The 20,391-nt window shown below is 39.1% G+C and overlaps 3 protein-coding genes and 1 long non-coding RNA gene across 7 annotated transcripts; 2 read left to right on the top strand and 2 right to left on the bottom strand.

The window, feature by feature from the left end:
• The first annotated feature begins 123 nt into the window (after positions 1-123).
• Positions 124-2,054, top strand: LOC110041005 (uncharacterized). Its single transcript, XM_020746282.2, has one exon. It carries the CDS (start codon positions 611-613, stop codon positions 1,571-1,573), a length of 963 nt encoding a protein of 320 aa, XP_020601941.2. The 5' UTR covers positions 124-610; the 3' UTR covers positions 1,574-2,054.
• A 2,373-nt stretch (positions 2,055-4,427) lies between these two features.
• LOC110040973 (CUGBP Elav-like family member 3-A) lies at positions 4,428-17,872 on the top strand. Of its 4 annotated transcripts, XM_089298809.1 has the most exons (15): positions 4,428-4,722; positions 4,793-4,875; positions 6,282-6,330; positions 7,053-7,091; positions 7,462-7,590; positions 7,704-7,783; positions 8,816-8,980; positions 10,529-10,607; positions 10,765-10,980; positions 11,373-11,543; positions 12,199-12,270; positions 13,111-13,254; positions 15,507-15,642; positions 16,521-16,552; positions 17,233-17,405. In XM_089298809.1, exons 1-13 carry the CDS (start codon positions 4,539-4,541, stop codon positions 15,632-15,634), a joined length of 1,539 nt encoding a protein of 512 aa, XP_089154935.1. In that variant the 5' UTR covers positions 4,428-4,538; the 3' UTR covers positions 15,635-15,642; positions 16,521-16,552; positions 17,233-17,405. The 4 variants fall into 4 exon arrangements, with proteins under 4 accessions (XP_089154935.1, XP_020601899.1, XP_020601898.1 ...); XM_020746240.2 differs by lacking the exons at positions 16,521-16,552; positions 17,233-17,405 and adding an exon at positions 17,412-17,872 and having other exon boundaries at positions 4,429-4,722; positions 10,541-10,607; XM_020746239.2 differs by lacking the exons at positions 16,521-16,552; positions 17,233-17,405 and adding an exon at positions 17,412-17,872 and having other exon boundaries at positions 4,429-4,722.
• On the bottom strand, positions 10,173-12,250 carry LOC149118645 (uncharacterized). Its single transcript, XR_016210038.1, has 2 exons — positions 12,157-12,250; positions 10,173-11,026 (listed from the first exon to the last, which is right to left on the bottom strand). It is a non-coding gene; the product is annotated as an uncharacterized LOC149118645 (long non-coding RNA).
• A 498-nt stretch (positions 17,873-18,370) lies between the features above and the next one.
• On the bottom strand, positions 18,371-19,659 carry LOC110040945 (melanocortin receptor 4-like). Its single transcript, XM_020746205.2, has one exon. The coding sequence runs from the start codon at positions 19,407-19,409 to the stop codon at positions 18,432-18,434; it is 978 nt and encodes a 325-aa protein (XP_020601864.2). The 5' UTR covers positions 19,410-19,659; the 3' UTR covers positions 18,371-18,431.
• Positions 19,660-20,391: the final 732 nt, after the last annotated feature.

Below are 20,391 nucleotides of genomic sequence, written 5' to 3'. Positions count from 1 at the left end.
GGGAACACTTTGTTTAAAATAGCAGCTATTTTTAGAATTGAACAGCTTGTTTCATTAGAATACACTGACAATTTTGAACATTTGTGTCACTCTCCGCGCCAGTCGAACATTATAATTGCCACCTGCTAGTTATCCCGGACATCATTGTAAAAACCGTTGAGAATTGTTTACCGTTAACATATTAAATGCATTGATGACACTGCTTAAATATTCTTGGCTGGAAACGGCGGTCAGCCTGATACAGACAACATAGCGTTGCTTATGTCTCCACGTTCAAAGGATTCGACGGGGGCCTACAGAAATTCCAAAATATTTTTCAGTTCTTCGTTAATTACGAGGGTTGATATTGCTTAAGAAAGCGATAAAACTCTCGTGGCTTAATTGGCTCAAAAACAAAGAACAGGAGATCGCCTTCAACGCATTTTCAATTCCATGAGTCCAGGGCGTCTGATAGTTATCATAAATTTATGAGCTTACCGGCTTCACCAGAGATACGGCTGGTTTACAAGAAGTTACACTCAGATAACAACACATTCGCAGTGTTAACATATATAGCAGCGGACGTGTTGGTATAACTGTTTACCATTAAAGCAGGTTGCCTGATGATCTAATGAAAATGTCAGCGACGAAGAAACAAGTCCGCTTCAGCGAGACTGGTGGAAGAAACACGTCTTTAAGTGAAACTTTAACTTCGCAGAAAATAGAAACATCACATTCTGAAACAAGTTCAAATAACAAGGGAAAGAAGAAAAAGAAAAAGACGCAACTGCAGATACTTAAAGCAGAGAAGAAAAAGCTTAAAAGGGACTTGAAGGATACCAGAAAAGGAATTTTGGAAGATAATGAGCGAAAAGCAAGTCCGGATTACACTCCGTATGAAAATCGACAGAGACTAGCGAGGACAACAAGCGACAACCTTTCCAAGCTTCAACAACTAGAGAGCAAAATTACAACGAAGGAAAAAGCAAATAAAATGAAAATTCAGAGGAAACTTCACACCAAACTTAAGAAAAGATCTATTAGGGCTGATAAGCAGCGCAGTCGACTTATCGAAATGACTTCAAAGATGGAAAGGATGAAATTAGGCGAAGAAGAATTACGCGCTGAAATAACGCGAGAACTGAGAGAGAGCGAAGAAACTTTGCCAGCCGTAGAGTCAACAATTCATTTGCCTCCCATAAACATGATAAGGGCAAATTCAGCGGACTGGGTGAAGCTTTCTTCCAGCAAAAGAGAGGCATCGACGTCTGACTGTGGCATAGATGAGGACTCCCGACCCGCTTCTGTGTTGAGTGAATCTGCAATTCAGCTGAGCCCCAGTGAAAAGAGAATAGTAGCAGATAAACTCTCTCATAAATACGACATGACAAGGGAACTAAGAAACACCATTCATGAACACATGATCTCTCGCTCTTACAGTTTCTCTTATTTCAACATTATACCTCCGTACAAGCGGAGAAAACCGAAACCACAGAAAACCAAACAAGCTTTCAATCGCATGGTTTACGAGGACAAAATAGGAGTAGTGGCCTTCAGCAAGCTGTATCCGAAAAAAGTTGTTTTAAGCGCTTAAAAATTCAGGTTGGATTCTTGCGAGACAATTTTTACACTAAACTTGCTTCAGTCGCGTTTGTTTCTCAGTGAAATAACCGGTTGCAATTACTGAATAATGTTAAATGTAATATTCTCCGGAAGTTTAAGACGTTTTTGACATTTTGTTGTCATACTTTTATAAATGAAAGTGGTAATTCGCCTTACCACTGAAATAATCAGACCTGAACATTTTTCTTCGATAAAGTTTTGCATTGTAAAGGAGAAAAAATCCTAAATCGGCCATAAAAGGCGGAGAAATGTTTCGATATAAATAATTGCAAGTAACTAAGCAACCCAACGACTGCTGGAACACTTTGCTGTCAAGTCACCAGCTGATGCTAGTTATTGCGCAAATGTCCCTAATGGGAATTAAATTTTAACGTGTTGGCGGCTTTGCCAAGGTATACATGTTGAAACATGCTAATAGGGTCCTAACAGAAATACGATGCGTTTCTTTATCCTATCACGTTTCCTTTCATTAATGTTTATTTCACAAAGAGTCAGAATAACCAAAAAGCAGGCATTCTTTTGTTTCCAAAATTGTCCAAAACGACAACTCATTGATATGAGTTGGTTATTTTAGCTGCCCTCTGTGACAATAAATTAATGTGGGGAGCTAGTCTGTCTAGCCTTGTCGGTTTACTAGCTGACGCGAGAACGATAGGATAGCAGATTTCTTTGACAGCAGTTTCACGACATGCGAACGCTCCGGTTTCATGGTCAGCGGATGGTTTCCCGGCGACCATCTCCAACCCACTCACCACGCAGTCAGGAGCAACCAGGGAACTCTGGGCTCGAGGTTATGACGTGCGCGTCTTACAGGAATAAGCTATGTACCACGTGGCGGAAAATGCCCTTCATGTGAAAGTACAATCTGAGCCAGAAGCTGTAACCACAGGATAACACTATAAGATCCCTGTTAAGTCCTGTAATTAAGTTACAACAACGGAAGACTAAAATCGTACTTGTTTGCTATTTTGAACTGAATGATACCGGTTTCGCCCCATGGCGAGTTCACCCCCATCGAGTTCGCCCCAACTATAAAATTTCTATTTCGAGTTTGCTCCAAAATTTTGAGTTCGTATTTATGTAGTTGTCATCGAGTTATCAAACGTTTTCGAAGAACCATTTCAGACTACGCATGTTTGATAAGCTTAGATGATGATTGTTCGCTTGTTGCAGCCGGCGCCCGCGTAGTAACAAAGTCAAACGGTTACCGGTCATCTCGTCACCACCAGGGAGTCTCGCCACTAACGAACTCGCCACCAAGCGAAGTCTCCTCGCCAAGGCAGTGGATAAAAAAAAAGAGGAATAATCTCTATATGCGACTCGATCTGGTTGGGGGTGAACTCGATCAATTTGAGTCGATGTGGGGACGAACTCGGTGGGGGGCGAACTCGCTATGGGGCGAAACCGGCAGCTACCTAGACGACTAGACGACTAGCTAGACGACTCTATACTGTAGTTAGCATTTCACTCTCAAGAGTAGTAATCGTGAAGTTGCAGTCTGGTAGACTCCATCAGTATTGGGTTCAACCCTTCTGTAGCACGGGGGAAGGGAGAGTTCAGGTACTGGACTAAAAATAATAATAAAAATAAATAATAAATTAATATTTAAGAGGAGGCATCCAATCACCTAAAGGTGGTTTTTAAGAGGGTCCTTTAAAAAATAAAAGTTTAAAATATACATTAAATGTCAAAAATACTGAAGTAATAAAAGCTAAAAACGTGAGACTAAAACTAAGGTTTAAAACTAGAACTAGGATTAAAAATACTACTACTAAGGTTAAAAATAGTTAAGTCAAAACTGTTTCAGTTTGTGTTTAAAAATCCTTTTTGGCATAAGTTTCTTTACCTCACTTGGCATTGAGGCCCAATCGGTTATTGCTTTATAATAATAGGTTTTTTTCTGCCCCATTCAGTCTTGATTTGCTAATTTTGGACATGCAACAATTTCAGGTTTTGGAACAGTGTTGGGTATTGTAACCATTTCGAGTATTGCAAGTGTGTGGTGCCATGAACTCTGACGAAAGCGACTGTCTCGCCTCACACCGTTTACAGCTCCAAACAGTCCTCCGCTCTGGCACCACTATATGTCAAATTAAGGCCCCGTCCACACCGCGCCGGAGAGATTTGAAAACGGAGTTTTCCTTTTAAAACGGATCAAATGTTTTCTGCCCACACTAAGTCAGAAAAATTTGAAAAAGCAACAATCAGCGGCAGGAAAGGTCATTTTAGCAGAAATCACAGGTCGTCACAATCACGTCGTTGGTTTAAAAAAACTCCGTTTTCAAACTGTTTCCGTCCACATTAAAACGCAAAGCCGGTGTTTTCAAATTCCTCCGGTTTGAAGAGCGTTTTCGAAAAGCTCCGTTTTCGGTGACAAGTTATTGTGGACCACCTGAGAGCGGAAGGTAGGTTTGTAATAAATTTGTATCCTGCCTTCTATGTTTATTCTATAGCAATTTTTTTGATATTCAAACATTATGCCATTTTAAAGTTTTACTAAAATATTTCACGTGACCCCCCCTTTTCCCCTTATTTTTTTGGGATGGCCCCCCCTCGAAAGCCATTTTTTTTCGCATGGCCCCCCCCCCCCAAATCCCACCAGCCCCCCCTACCTCATAAAAAATGAATGGTCCCTAACCGTAGAAATAAAGCTGCGTTTTCAGATTTCTCCGGCGTAGTGCGGACGGGGGATCACGGGGCCTAATTCAAAGGCTGATAAACAGAGGAAAAGTGCTATTTAAAATTGAGACTTTTTGGGAGGGAATTAGAGAAATGCCGCGAATGAGGTTTGTCGACCAGGGAATAGGTACTAGTAGACCCCAAAGGACACTGGGATACCCACATGTAGTGTCTGTCATCCATATTTTTCCTTCGCTTCTGTATTTTTCTCTTGCAAACTTTTTAATTTCTTTATTTCTGGCCTAACTAACCTTGGAATGGACATGACGTCGATGAATAACGGTGGAACAATTCCCATGCGAGATGCAGATGCAATCAAGCTGTTCATAGGGCAGGTCCCGAGAACGTGGGATGACAAAGACCTGAGGCCCTATTTTGAAAGCTACGGACAAATTCACGAGCTGACGGTTTTGCGAGACCGATTGACGAGAAGTCACAAAGGTAATTTCAGCGGCATAATCCTTGAAGGTTTTTTTTTTTAGCAGCCTCTAATGTTTTGTCCTATTTTTAGGCTGTGCATTTCTTACTTTCTGCTCACGCGACGCAGCTCTCGCGGCTCAAAAGGACTTACACGAGAAGAAAACCCTACCAGGGGTAAGTTACTAATTTATAGTAAAGTTTTCGTTGTAAAATGCCCACAAAATGTACATTAACCATTCAATGTCACAGACTTTGTTTTATAATGGAAATGACCTTCGAGGCTAATAACGGGATTCAGTCGTTGGAAGTGGTTTTTTACCGAGCTTTAACACAGACCTCATTTGAAGACCTGTCTTCAAAGTTTCCGCTTGGGTTGCTATTGACGGCCGAGAAACCACGTTTCTTTGCGGTGGTTTTCGTCTAGAAGTCCAATGTTGTGTCTACAATCGTAGTAATAGCTCGACAACGTTTGATCTGCTTATGTTAAACGAATCGAGAATATTTTATGTATCCTGTGGACTTCAATCCAAGCGGCGATAAGGATCGCCAAATATCAGTCTGTTTACCCACGAAATCGTCGATGTATTCTAGTACTTCCTGATGCTTGTTTATTAGTAGAACAAAATTTGAATAATGTTGTATTGGACTCTTTTCTTGATACTTTCTATCCAATTGGTTCAAGATTAGTTGTATTAACAGGGATGGAATTTTGCAGGTCATAAAAGTTGAGGAAAAGTACTATTAATTACATTGTAAGACTTTTTTGACTTTAGATAAAGTAACTTAACCTGCATTTCAGAATTGATAAACAACTGGTTCTCCCCCATTAGGAAAACCTGCGGGCTGTCCATGTCTTAAACTGTGGTGAATTTTCATCATTAACTCTCAATTGTTAAAAAACTAAATGTTTCTTAGTTCAACTTTTTTTAAAGTTTCAGTCATGTGGAAGCAGGTGTGAAATAAAACCTATTAATATGTACCACACAAGTGAATAGTGCTTTTTAGGCATTCTGATTGGTTAACTCACAGGTGATTAGCAAAGTACTATTCATCTCTGAGCAGCATGGCACACTGAATTTTGAAATTGATGACCATTTACCAGTTGTTTTGGTCCGCTAGCCGTTCAGCTCGTGTGGAATATACTAACACAATTATTCACCTCAGTGTCAGTGAAAGTGGTGGATATTTACTTGGTGAATAATTGCTCATTGAAAAGGCTCAGTTGCAAGGAAGCATCTGTGTCGTAATAATAACCTTTATTGAAAATAGTACTTCTAAGGCACACAATAACAAGCAAAAGGCTCAAGGTTCTATATACCCATGCTTAGTTTTTTTTATCTCTTGTCTTTTACTCTTATTGCATTGTAAATTACTTTTCACACTCCACTTACTTTTCAAAGTGTCACCAATCTTACAGATGCTGACATATTATTCAAACACCACTCTGTAAAATGGACAGGGTGGAAGAGGCTGGATGAAAGAAAGGCCATGAAACATCCTCCATGTTCTGAAGAAAGGCTTCTGTTATGAATTGTACGATAGATCAGGTATCTCATGTTTCGTTTTTCTTTTTGTTACAGATGCAGAATGCAATGCAAGTGAAACCAGCAGAGAGTGAATCTAGATCAGGTAAGTTGAGAGTTTTTTCGGCAGTAATGTGTAAGTACTGAATAAATCTGGCAAATTTGTCTGGTAGCATGTCCTAACTGAAATGATTCTTGTAACCTCTTGCAAAGAACATTTAAACTACTTCAAATATGCTGATGGATTTATACTGTGCCATAAATAATACATCCAATCTGAATACAGGAAAGCAGTTGCATACTTGACAGTGTTACACCCAGCCCTCCAATCATGTGCTGCACATATGTTGCATTAATTATGTTGGTCACTGCAACAGTGATGGCATTCAGATTGAAAATTCAACATCATTCTTCTACCCTTGGATAATCGTCTGCTCAAGTGGGGATGTATTGATTTATTTTTCTTTTCAATTGGCTAGTGTACAGATCTAACTTCTCCTTGATCTAAAATGTATTTTGGGACTCATTGTCATGCATTGTCCCCTTATTTGAAGAGATGTAAGATTCCTCCCTACCTTCTAGGCATTGCATGGTGTTTAATGTCAACTGTTTGTCCATGGATGGTTTTGTTGAAGTTTCAAATTGACTACACACAAGAAGTTATAAACACTAAAGAACTAAACTTTAGATACTTTATAAGGGGTTGCAATACAGCTTTCAATGTTAACTTTTGGAAAAGGAACAAGGTGTCACACACAATCTTGCTGCCAGGCAGCAAATTATCAGCTGACTTGTTGTTGTAAATTTTATTTTTCAAATCACGACAAGTGTATGATGTGACATCACCATTAGGGTCGAAAAGTTCTGGTGAGTTAAATTTGTTTTAAACTGGAAACTATCTTTGGATTGGGTAATTGAAGTGCAAAATTTTCAGGTACAGCAGGTCTTTAATGTCTTCACTTATTTAAAGATATCTAAGAGAAAGCTAAATCTTAGCCAAAAACTAACAGTCAATAAACTCTGAGTTTCTAAGAATGTTCAAAATCTTATTTCTCATAACAAAATTAATACATCATTCAGTAGATTGGTGATGAGAATCACAGCATTTGTCAATCAGAGCATATAATCTGTGTCTCATCACTAACAGTGTATTAACAATTTGAGCTTGTCACATCAACTTAGCTTATATTTAACTTCTATACCATTAATATCTCATTTTGTTGTTGTTGTTTTACAGAGGACCGTAAACTGTTCATTGGTATGATATCGAAAAAAGCAACAGAGGAAGACCTTAGAATAATGTTCTCACCATATGGAAGTATAGAAGAATTGACAATTTTAAGAGATAGCGATGGCAAAAGTAAAGGTTTGTGACACATGCTGTTAGAGACTGTTTTTTGTAGGAGACTGAGCAAATTTTTTTTCAAACAACATTGAAGACTAATAAGAAGTATGCTGAAACTGTCATTATTTGTTTAGGTTGTGCCTTTTTAAAGTTTCCAACCAGAATGCAGGCTCAAAATGCAATTGCAGATATGCACAACAGTACTACAATGGAGGTCAGTTTTATAAACTTAGTATTTTCTGATTCTGTTGAATGCTTTGGTAATTACTAGACAGCTGACTTAGTAAATGTTTTGAAATGCATCAGTTGGTGTGATTAAGCAGAAGTTTCTTAGGATGCTCACTTTGAGAGATCTCTGATGTTTGACTCCACAAGGTTTATATTGACTATGAAACTCTGAATTCCTTGCATTCTCTTGAACTGGTCATTACTGCAGTGAACAAGAGTTCAAAACTGAGCAATGAGATGGTAATCTCCATGTTTTTGCACACCTTGTTTGTTGGTAGAACTAGATGATCAGTGAAGGTGAATTAATCAACATGACACGAGCGTGGGACAAAGAAAAATTCTGAGTCCCCGACAGGAATCGAACCCATGACCTCCTGAACACCGGGCGGGCGCTCTATCCACTGAGCTACAAGAACTCATGGAGAGCAAGGTCATTTAACTGAGTTCATATATGATAGGTGTCCTGCATACTGCTAGGATCAACGCTATCGAATTCATCGCGAGTAGTAATAAGTTAATAAAGATGGTGAATATTTTGGATCATATTTTCAGGTGAAATCTTGCCCATCCCTTTTGTGGGGGAAGAACTGATTGGACCAAACTTAACAAAACATAATTTCCACAGTAGAAATGGTTTGAACTACCATGAGGTTGCAGTGATTAGGAGAGCTTTAAATCATCACTCGATAACTGAGTTCATTTCAACATCAGGAAGAGTGCACACTCTTACGGTAGAATATGCATTGTGATAAACATTTACACATTATCATACCGTCTCACTTCCTGCTGTGTTATTGTTCTTAATATGGCCTTTCCATCTTTTTCAGGCATTTGTTCACTTGTAATGTTATCTATCCTTTCTGAAAATTGTGGCAAGTCAGTAGAATGTTGGTGTAGCAATGAGGCTGCCTATATACATTGGCCCAGGGAATAGATAACCCTCTCCTTCTTTTGGCCAGCTTCACTAGCTCTTAGTATTTACTTAAACTAAAAGTCATTTGTTTCATTGCTTTTTCAGGGTTGCCCATCACCAATAGTTGTAAAGTTTGCAGATACAGAAAAAGAAAAGCTTCAAAAGAAAATGCAGCAAATGGTAGCTCTTGGTGGCATGGGCATGAACATCGGGTTAGGAATGGGGTTTCCTTATTTCCAACATGCGAATTACAATGCAGCATGTCAGCAGGTGAGAAGGGTTTTTTTTTTTCCTATTATTTACAGGGTCCGAAATTGCACTTTCCTGGTTGCCAATGCAACTAAAAATTTTGCACTGGCAACCAGAATTTCACAACTGGTTGCCAGCGGGCGATTAACTATTTCAAGCCAGGATAATTACACAAACTTTGATTTTCAGCCAAATCTATTAAAATAAAATTCAAAGCCACCTGTCAATTGGTCACTTACTTTTTACCTTTCCGCTGCTTTTGAAGTATAAAACTGATTTTCCTGTTATTATAAATCTTCCACAACGTTTCACAGCTACAATCAGTGCGAAGCTTTGCCGCCATGTTTTTTCAGCGGTTTCCCATAATATACGTATTGCAGGCGCAAGAGGCCATGTGCGTCCTTTTTCCCTAAATATTTATTCAGGCAATTTGGTGTCCAAAGATGTTCTGAACTCTTTCCGTAATTTATTGCAAAGTGGAGATGGAACATCCGTGAAGAAATTAGTGGAAGATTTCGATATTCAACATGGTGATCCGTCGATCATCTTGACAGAACGCGAAAGGAAAGATCGTTTTGAACATAGAGCAAAGAACCAAATGGCAGTTTTCAGTCGGATACATTTCTTCTCCAAAAGGTAGAGACAAGAGAAGGTATAAAGTTGACTTGAAACATTTGGCAGTCGCACGAAACTGTGTATATGGCTGGCATTCAATTCGTTCATCATGGTTTTTCAGTGGTAGGTGTATAAATAATCAGCGTGTTTATATTTGATCTTGTCGTTAGTGGAAAAATCGCCATCATTGTGGCCCCACACACGTTCTCTTCGTTCTGATTCTTAAAAGAAAAATTGGCAATCAGAATTTTCCATCTGGCGACCAAAAATTTTGGTTTTTGTTTCACTGTGAAGGAAAAATTTTATTGACACTTTTTGGCGACCACATTTTTCCATATAGCAACTGAAAAAAAAATTTCAGTTGCCAGTTAGCGCCTGCCTAAAAAAGTTAATTTCGGACCCTGATTTAATGACACTGTTGTTTGTTGCAAAGCAGGCCTGGGGTTATTACTTTTTAAAATGTTTAATTACACTGTTTAAGAGAAAGGTACTGCATAAGGAAAATACCAGCAACTAAGCAAACTATGTATTGTATGCAGGTACGAACATATTTGCAGAAAATCGTCTGGCATTGTAGCATTAACGAATTATACATGTATCTGGGCATTTTCATTCACTTTTAATGTTCAATTTGCAGTCCATGACTTAATGGTACACAAGTAAATGGAACAATAATAGTGCACAAAGGCAAGCAGCTACCGGTATATAAAAGATGTCTTCCAATTTGTGGTCCCAACACTTTGTCTTTGGGTCCATTACTTATGGTATGGCGACCAAATTCTCAGTCAATAAAAATAATTACAATTTCTCTTTGGTATCTAGGGACTGCTACATTGGGGAGTATGCACTGTTCTGAGTAACTTGTCCTTTGAACAGGGGATACAAACTCAAAATGTAAAGGCGCAAATTTTACCAAGACGGTAGTTTTGTTCGCTCATGTTTGATTATTTATAGTTTCTTCAACAGCAAGCTGGTAACCCATCTGCATCATTACAAACTGGTTTCAATGTCATCCCGGGAGTCACTGGACCAGGTAACTATTTCTATACCTTGGGTCCTAAAATTGGTTCATGCTGCAACTGTTGATTTAGATACCAGTGTTCAGTATTTTTTTTTTTTGTTTAAAGGTGCTCATTTTAGGTTGGTAAGACCAGACGCCATTAATTGAATCCTTTTTTTTTGTGCTGTAGCTGTTGCTCCTGGAACCATGGGTGCTTTGGTGGCTGCTTCTGTACTTGCACAACAACAGCAACAGCACCAAGCAGTACAGCAATCATCTTCATCACAGAACAACATCTTAGGAGGGACGGCCGGTCTGGTAAACAGTAATGCCGTATCTACGGGTGGTGCTACCAATACATCTTCAATGATTGGAGTGCAAGGTGTCCCTGGAGTAACTGGCCTTGGTAAGTGTGATCATTTTGCCCTTGTGTTTCATATCAAGCCTGATATCTGGAGAAGGTATGAAAGTTCTTTGTCTAGTTATTCATATGCAGAAAAAGGTTTAGAAAGTGAAGCCCAGAATTTGATCTAAGCTGAAACAAGATGATAGGATTTTGTTCGGTGAGATCTGTGTCAACAAACCAAACTTTCTGTTCTGGGAGATGAGGCTATTTTGGGAGGCTATTTTTCAGGGTATCCGTGAATATTGAAAATTCTAATTTTTAGTCCTACGAGCTGTGTGTTTCAAATCCAGTTGTCCCCATCCCTTTTGTTTCATAAAGGTTTGGTCATCTTTCTTTATGCAGATTAATGCATTGTTTGATTGCATGTTAAACTATAATTTGCTTGACTGTAGGTATGAACATGTCTGGGATGGGTGTTGGGAATCTCAATGCAATGGGGGCTGGTACCCTTGGTATGGGAATTCCTGGCCTTAGTAACATGACTGGAGTAACTAGTGTTGGTGGTAATATACAGACTGGAGATGCACTTACTCAGGCATACTCTGGAATACAGCAGTATAATGGTAAGAAAGAACATAGTGAGATCTTTATATTTGGGAAGATGTTGGTTAGGTATTGCATTTTTCAAGCTATGGACTCTGCTGAAACTGTCCAAAAAAGAAAAAAGAAAAACACTGGACTGGTTCTGCTGTAATATGGACCAGACCAATTTCTGTAAAGTTCTGAAATAATATTACTTTCAGAACTGTATAGGAGTTCAATAGATTTACATGTATTGTGATACACTGCTCTCTTTTTTGTTTTTTGATGACAATTAAGGCATTCATTCTTGACAAGTTCAACACATTCACATTCATTTTGTTAGTCCAAGGGGAAATAAAGCTTGTTGTTGTTGTTGTTCATTTGATTTATAATCACTTTCCCAGAACTGGAGCTGAAATCATCAGTCTACCTGATGACCTTCAAAAAAAACAAAAAAACAACAACAAAAAAAAAAAACAGTTGTACCTATAAATGTACCTAGAAATGGCTAGTGGTAAATTGGTAGGACAAGGTGACAAAATGATGGGTGGGTAACCCTCAGTGAGCTGCCATCCCATCCATTTCATTCTGTATGAGCAAAGATAAGGTCTAGCAGCATGGGCCACTTTGGTGGAGTTGTGAACTATCTTTTACCTTTATATGCTTGCTACATGTCCATTACATCATTTCTTTCAGCAACATTTCCAGGTGTTTATGGTCAAACTATATTCCAGCAGCAGCAACTACAACGACAACCACAAAAAGAAGGTATCTGTGAATAGCTAAATTAGATGGGATTATTACAACACAAAGAGCAAACCTGAGTCTCGTAGGATTTATTCAATATGGTAATAAACAGGTTTCTTGTACTGATGTAATTCCTCAAATCCTTGAGATATGCTTAGAATGCAGTAATCTTAGAAGGTACTAAAATGCAGCTTCACAAAAAAATGGATTGGGTTGCCTGTGTTACACAAGGCAGAATGTAAGGAAATTATTGTTGGTAATCCTGCATGCTTGACTGAAAGAATCAGGTCTCTTTTTTTTGAGTAGGCAAATTCATTTCTTTTGCCAAATACTTGTACTTCAGTTTCATCGTTTTAGATGAAGGATTTTCAGCAGTAGGGCAGCTGGTTTTCACTGGCAGACAAAACTTTTTGAACTAAAATACTCTATAAGAAAAACTTTCCTCTAGATGGTCTAGATTGTCCTCACGGCCAGTCAATTTGCCTAGTGCCTGGTGCTTAATAAAACCCATGAGGACAGTAATTGTTGCCAAATGCCTCGTTTAGTTATACAACCATTCAGAATTTTTCAGAGCTGAAGAGAAGTACACAAAAAATAACGAGATACATGTACAGCTGAGGACTTCTCACACGTCTTGAGTGGTTTTGAAAATTCCAATCTTGTGATGTAGGTAGTACAGTGACTTAATAATGCAACATACAGGGATTATTTAGAATCAGACATATAGGGTGCCTAATACCAGGAGCATTTGATAACGGGGTTTACTGAACACTGAGTTTGCCTTGGTTATGTCATCAGCATTTATTTAATAAAATAAGCTTGTTTCCTCTAATTTATTACATGATGCTTGTTTCTTACCAGGTCCTGAAGGAGCTAATTTATTTATTTATCATTTGCCGCAAGAATTTACTGATGCTGATCTGATGCAGATGTTTATGCCTTTCGGCACTGTAATAAGTGCGAAAGTGTTTATAGATAAAACAACAAATCTAAGCAAATGCTTTGGTAAGTTCTTTCCTTTACAGTATGAATTACAGTAGAACTCTGTTGATACATCCACCTTTGGGCCAGTTGGTTGTGTTAAAGGGACTCTTAGAATGCATAAATCACTCACTGAATATTTTCCTTGCTCAAAAAACCAAATGCGACAAGAAATTGACCTTAACAGCATGCAAAGAAAAGTGTGTCTGATAGCGTGGGGTTGGTGGTTTCTATCCTTCACGGAATTGTGCAAATAAAGTTTTTTGAGGTTATGATTTGAGTAGATTTATTATTGTGTTAGTGGGGAAACGTTTTTCGGGTTAGTTTAAATGACGTTTTGGCTAGTGCTTCCTAGAAAACTACACTGTTTTTGTGTTTTGCATAATGAGAAGGTAACCTCATTAACAGGGTAAGGTGGGGTTCCACTGTACATGACTATATTATGCTCATGGACAGAGTCTCTTTACATGTTAGTAGTGTATTACTAACCTTGAATTCAAGTAAACAGCTATACCCCTTAATCATCCTAATTTGGTGGACAGTACATATTTAGTAAGTCAATAACACTGTCTATATTTGTAGAGGAATTGGACAGAAAGAAAATTACAAGAAAAATTCATTAACTGAAGATACCATATACAATAACTTTAAGAGCAATTCTCCAGGAAAGTGAAGCAAAGTTGGAAATGAGAAATTTTAATCCCTCTTCAATTTTTGTGTGGAGGTAGGTTGCCTTGGGGGATAAACAAAAACAACCATGAGAAGGTGAATTGATCAACATGACACGAGCATGGGACAGAGAAAAATTCTGAGTCCCCGACAGGAATCAAACCCATGACCTCCTGAACACTGGGCAGGTGCTCTAGTATGCAGGACACCTGTCATATATTAACTGAGTTAAATGACCTTGCTCTCCGTGAGTTCTCCTAGCTCAGTGGATAGAGCGCCCGCTGAGTGTTCAGGAGGTCATGGGTTCGGTTCCTGTCAGGGACTCAGAATTTTTCTTTGTCCCACGCTTGTGTCATGCTGATTAATTCACCTTCACATTTCATTACCGAGCTTAAAATTCACCATCTTTATTAATTTATCACTACTTATGATGACTTCGATAGCGTTCATCCTAGCAGTATGCAGGACACCTGTCATATATGAACTCAGTTAAATGACCTTGCTCTCCATGAGTTCTCGTAGCTAAGTGGACAGTGCGCCTGCCCGGTGTTCGGGAGGTCATGGGTTCAATTCCTGTCGGGGACTCAGAATTTTTCTTTGTCCCACGCTCATGTCATGTTGATTAATTCACCTTCACATTTCATTACCTAGCTTAAAATTCACCATCTTTATTAATCTATCAAAAACAATCATATTGGGATTGGCAGATGTATCATTGCCATGGTAACCACACTAGCTGACGTCGGCCTCAGGACCATGTTTTGAACTAAAGTTCCACTCTCAAAAAGTAAAAGGAAACGAGTGTGGTTCTTGGGTGCATGGGAACCAATTCAAATGAAATTCATACAGATGGTAGAGCCACTCTTCCAGTTTATGAAATTCGCCGTTAAAATATTTTGGGTTTTATAAACAGAAGAAAATGCTCATCTTACTATGTTCCCTGTCAGTCATTTTGACAAGCAGGAAAAACAAGCACAACCATATTCATAATTTCTCCAAAAGTACTCTTTCCACAGAAACCAAATTAGTAGCAGAGATTACACAGATATTACCGTTTCTAAATTTCATAAAATCAATTTGGGGAAAACTATATTCTGGCCATGGGTGCTGAAGACACCTGGGGCAAATTGAAAAAAATTGCAAAATTGGTAATTTTGAGGGCTCTAGTATTTGGCTCAAACAGGCTTTAGAGAGAGAAAATCAGCTTCAAACGTATCTTTTATCATCTTGTCTGTTTTTGTTAATCCCCCAGGTAACCTACCTCTACACAAAAAATGAAGGGGGGTTTAAAATTTTCATTTACAACTTTGCTTCACTTTCCTGGAGAATTGCTCTTAAAGTGCCTATGAAAACAAATGAATAAGTTGCCTAAAATAGTTCTGTGGTATTGATGATAATATTTTGACTGTAAATTTTCCCATTCTTCCTTTGCTTTTCTCCCTCATCCTTCACAAAGACACGCCATCAAGGGGGATATTTGCTTGTGTGGCCCTTTTAATTTGATGACATCACAGGGTTTGCAAAACTCACAAAACTTACTCACATAACATTTCGAGATTATAAAAACGTTAGATGTAATTTTTTTTTGGCATTCTCTATTTTTCTAGGTTTCGTAAGTTATGATAACCCACTCTTCGCCCAAAATGCCATTCAGTCAATGAACGGTTTTCAGATAGGACCAAAGAGACTTAAGGTACAGCTTAAAAGACCAAAGGATGCAAACAGACCTTATTAATGTTTTTGGTGAGTAAGATTTATGTTCTATTTTCATGTGTGGTTCTTAATCTTTTGCTCAAATATTTTTCCTTCCTTGTGAATTTCCTTTCGTCACTAATTGAAATGGGCATTTTCCATGCTATCAGTGTATCATTTATCATAGTATTGCTGCATAATACTCAGCAGCTTCAAAGCATTATTCAGAAAACATACTAGTCGTGATTTGTGATTAATTCTCGTAAGTAGTACTGTAGAAAATGTATGTGCATTGGGGTGGAAAGTTTACATGTTGAAAACATGATTGATAAGGAAAAAGCAGATGGGTTTTGTAACCATTTCTTTGCACCCTTACAGTTTGGATTGACCTTGTCATTTCTCATCAAAATGTTTTCTGACGAGACAGGCAGGAATTATTTATTGGGATCTAATGTTATATTGTCACGCATACTGTTTAAAGGAGCTCAGTGACGGTATTTTGAGTTATTTTGGCCACATACAAAATTACCTTTAAATGGTAGGAAACCTGAAAATAACAGTTTAATAAGATAGAAAAACACAATAGAGATGATGATAAACCATAAAGGAACAAGGATGGCCAAGGATGGAGAAGATTAACACAGAATACAAACGACGAATTTGAAAAATTGAGGCTAACCTTTTCAATGTGCGCAAACCTTGACTGAGCTCCTTTTCACCCCAACGGGAATCTCTTTTCATCCACAAATGTCTTGCCGTCTTTGCAGTAGACATGGGGAGCCTCTCTCGACAGGGTTTATTGGAGAACATGGTTGAAGTGCTTTTGTTGTAGGCTGCTGATTGGCATTCTTAGTAACCTGGTTTTTCGCGCCTGTCCTTTTTGCAAACTTATGGCAAGGAGTGAATTGCTATACTTACCAATAACCCAGGTGCAGCCTGATAAGAGTGCAAAGAGAGAGATTCAGATTTGCTGCATCCATTGTGGTTCTAGTGGACTGATGGTTTTACGATGTAACCGTATGGTTAGCCACAGTTTCCCCAAGCCACCCTTTAAACATATCCTGCCTGAATTGCATAACAATGTGTTTCCATTTGCGATGAGGTACCTTCTTCAAAAGTTCTTGTGGGATTCACCTCTCCAGAACCTCAGGACTAAGTATCAGCTTTCAGCGCTATGACTTCTCAGTTCATTTGGGTAACCAATGTGAGTTATGATATGTCATAGGTTGCCAAAGGCAACTTTAGACCAATCATACTGCATTTTGTCCATCTAAATGATTTCATTAGTCATAATGTTAAAAGCTGATGCAAAGTCTCCAGTAAGTTCTTTTATTATATGGCTGGCTCCGTGAGTGGGCAAGATAAAACGAATCCTGCGCTGTGATTGGCTACCCAAGCAGGCAAGAGTGGGCTATCTTGCCCGCTCGGGATTGCCCGCTGTGTCCCGCAAGAAAATAGAGGTTCTTTTGCCATATAATAAATCCTTTATTGACTGAGCTTGTTAGGTCAAGGTGTCTGGATATTGAACAAGTTCTTTTTTTGCGTATTTATGGACTTCGACTCCGTTTCAGAACTTGGTCAATATCCAGTAGTCTTTCCCTCACGTTTGGTCCCTATTCCATATGTAGTGGAAAATACAATGTGACTCATTTTGTCACGTCAGGAACCAGTTTTACAGTGTCACGCAAGGTGTTACGCAAGGTACAGACGAGTACACGATTGTCTAACTACCTTGTACACGTAAGTTGCTTGTAGTAAGTGTGTGTCACTGTCCGCTGTCCAACGCTTCTAACACCTACCCTTGTCTCTGTCTCGCCTAGATCACGTGACTGTGTACGTATGTTCGTCGTCATGGCGGTGACCTTTTGCGCATGTGCTTGTTTGTGTACCACAGTTGGTGACGTCACTTGTGAACTTTGTGCGGTGGCGTGGTATATATCGTCACTGTTGGTGTTGGGATTCAGTATTACGTCACTGTAAAGCAGTATTGCGTCATTGTTAACCTTACGTAATCGGTGCATGTTTAGCGGTACTGTAAACTAATTTTTCAGTTGGATTGTGCAGTTCTTCGTTATGTGACTAGTTATATTCCCGTCAGGCAAGCTCACTGTTTACTATTTATAGAGCGTAGTTCGTGTTCATGTTGCCGTCAAAGTTTTGGGCTCTAGTGTGTTCACAGTTGTTGTCCTGGTTTTCTAAAAACCTTGTATTGTTAGTGCTTTGTAGATGGAGTTGGTCAGTGCTAGCCTGACTTTTACTTAATAAAAGATACTGACTTTAATCACTGCTCATTTTGCTTCTTCTTCTGGGAACATCGGCCATCCTCGGAGACCCAGGAGCAGTCGCGGCGAAATGAAGTAGAGCGCAGAAAGTCGGCGCCATAACAGTTCACAAGAAGGGGTGCCTTTGCCGCTGGTCTTGTCAATTTTTGCTCCGTGATGTCCTTTTATCCCAACTAACTGCCCCGTCCCTGTGTCTGTCCAAGAATATAACCAATCAAGTCATGATGGGTTTCCAAAGCCACCTTTTCCGCTCCAAGGCTTTGTCGGCTAAGATAGACAGGTGACCCCGGGGACGAGAACGGAGTTGTTTTTATTTTTGTCCTTTTACTTGTTACCAAGCCCCACTCCGTTTCAAGAGAGATTTTTGTGAACGTACAAATGACAGTTTGTAATAGAAATACTAAAACGATAATAGGCCTTTTTTGATAAACCAAAGTTCTTACGTCCAATTTTAAAGGAAGAAAAACGAAAAAAAATCACCTCGAGGTGGAGAGATATTTAAATTACTTCCCTTGTTTATTCGTCTTAGCCTAATTAGCGTATTTTGCTACAAATTAACTAAAGTCTCGTGTCGTACTCCTCCAGCTCCACATGTTCTGGTTGTTCGTGCGGAACCCTGTGGGGACTGTTTGATAACAAATGCTTGAGCGAGTTTCGAAATCTTGCCAAGCGCCACGAGTATAGAAGAGGATTCAACAAAGAAATAATATATATCAGAATTGATGAAAACCCGAGCCCTTTCATTAGTGACTCCAGGTTTGGGCGACATAACATGCATAAATATAGTATTGTCTCGATTAATAGCCATGGAGTGAAACAAACAACATTTGTGCACACTATGAGGGCTATGGCCTTGTTGAGATTCTTCTCTCTTTGATAGAAATGTCGGATTGGCACTGCCTCCGTTGAATTTTCGCTCCTCGTGGAATCCTTCAGAAAGTGACAGAGAATCGCGATATTCATACAAATGACGGCAGAAACGGCTACGAGGACTTGCGCAGTGTATATTATGCTGAAAATAAGGAAGTGATCGGCAAGCGCAACGTGAAAAACTCCCAGAACCAAGGCGCAACCCCAAATAGCGCAAATCACGGTACAGACACGTCTGTTAGTCACTTTGACTCGATACTGCAGCGGTGCAAGCAATGCCAAAACTCTATCGATGGTCAATAACAGCACATGACCTACTGACACGCTTATCAAGATGGCGTTTAGAGACAGTGGCACACGCACGGAGAAAAGTGGTTCATCGCCAACGGCTGATGTCAGCGACCAATAAGAATGTAGAGGACACAGGATGGAACCCACCAAAAAGTCAGCAATGGCTAGTGACTGTAGTATGTAGCTGGAAGTGAACGAACGAAGGTTTCTTAAAGGATCTTTCCACACAACAGAGATAATCAGTGTATTTCCAAAGACAATCATTGGGCACATTATAACCATGATGACACCCACAGACAGTGCTAAGGATTTATCCGTTTCCAAGAAGTTCCAGATTTCATGTGTCTTGTAGAAACTGGTGTTTTCCACTTGCATTTTGCGTTCCGTCGCCGGTTAATTAAGTGTTAGTAAAGTAACTCTCTGGGTGACTTAGCCACTGAAGTAGGTGTCTTGGAAATGTTTACTCGTCATCGAACCTAACATGTCTAACGATTCGTCGTAATCAAACCTTCACTTTGTTTTTGGAATTGATAAACAGTTTTTATATTCCATTAACCGTAACACAAATCCTGTGACATAAGTCTTGGTTTAGCGAACGAACATGTAGTCTCAGTTGGATTGCAACTTTTGGTGGAAAATTATCATAATCAGTTCAGCACAGATAACCAATGATACAGGAAGGCAAAGCAAACAATGGCTGAATGTCAAGTTTCAGAAGCTGTTCCTCGTGAGACTTGAAGACGCCTTTGTCTAATTATTGCCTTTTTTACAAATTAAGATCATAGCAATTTTTAAGTCTCTTTTTCTGACACCTTTACAGTTTCTAGTTCAAGAGGGAAATTCTGATCGCAATACTGGATGTCAAATTGTTTTAATGTTAGTAGTTTTGAGAAATTGATGGTTCATCAAAGTGTTTTCGTTTATCTGGGCAAAAATCGAGAGATAAGGTGTTGATCTCTCCTATGACGAGGAAGCTGATTCGCCGTGATATTGCATTAGGCATCCTTCCAGCGGGGCAATCACCAACAATGTACCATGGCAACCTCCATCTGGAAAAAAATTCGCGTAAAAATGTGTCTGGGTCTCTGCTAAACTGTAACGTGTTGGTACTTAAGTCATTTTGAGATATGCTGTGAATAATTTTTGTTTATCAAGGCATAGAAGGAACCACAACCCAGCTAGCTTAGTAAATTCAAACTGGAAATTAAAACCAAGTAACTGCTCTAATGTAAATTAACGCGACACCTATTTCTACAACACTTCGGTTTTCATATTCTTGTCAGCCGTACAAAGTAAATATCAATTAAATATCGCGATTATAACGCAAATCTGATCTTTTTAGCTTCGGCGTAGGACA

This window comes from Orbicella faveolata, unplaced genomic scaffold (genome assembly GCF_042242905.1).
Source record: "Orbicella faveolata isolate gen_17 unplaced genomic scaffold, um_ofav_v1 contig_1, whole genome shotgun sequence".
In the NCBI taxonomy this organism is placed as follows: domain Eukaryota; kingdom Metazoa; phylum Cnidaria; class Anthozoa; order Scleractinia; family Merulinidae; genus Orbicella; species Orbicella faveolata.
This window is presented reverse-complemented; position numbering and strand designations above follow the sequence as displayed.

Excerpts from the sequence above, each read along its gene's own strand:
- LOC110041005 (XM_020746282.2), top strand. The coding sequence starts at position 611 with ATGAAAATGTCAGCGACGAAGAAACAAGTCCGCTTCAGCGAGACTGGT.
- LOC110040945 (XM_020746205.2), bottom strand. The coding sequence starts at position 19,409 with ATGCAAGTGGAAAACACCAGTTTCTACAAGACACATGAAATCTGGAAC.
- LOC110040973 (XM_020746239.2), top strand. The coding sequence starts at position 4,539 with ATGGACATGACGTCGATGAATAACGGTGGAACAATTCCCATGCGAGAT. Across the intron at positions 8,981-10,528 it reads ACAATGCAGCATGTCAGCAG|TTTCTTCAACAGCAAGCTGG; the intron begins GTGAGAAGGGTT and ends GATTATTTATAG. Across the intron at positions 13,255-15,506 it reads AAATCTAAGCAAATGCTTTG|GTTTCGTAAGTTATGATAAC; the intron begins GTAAGTTCTTTC and ends CTATTTTTCTAG.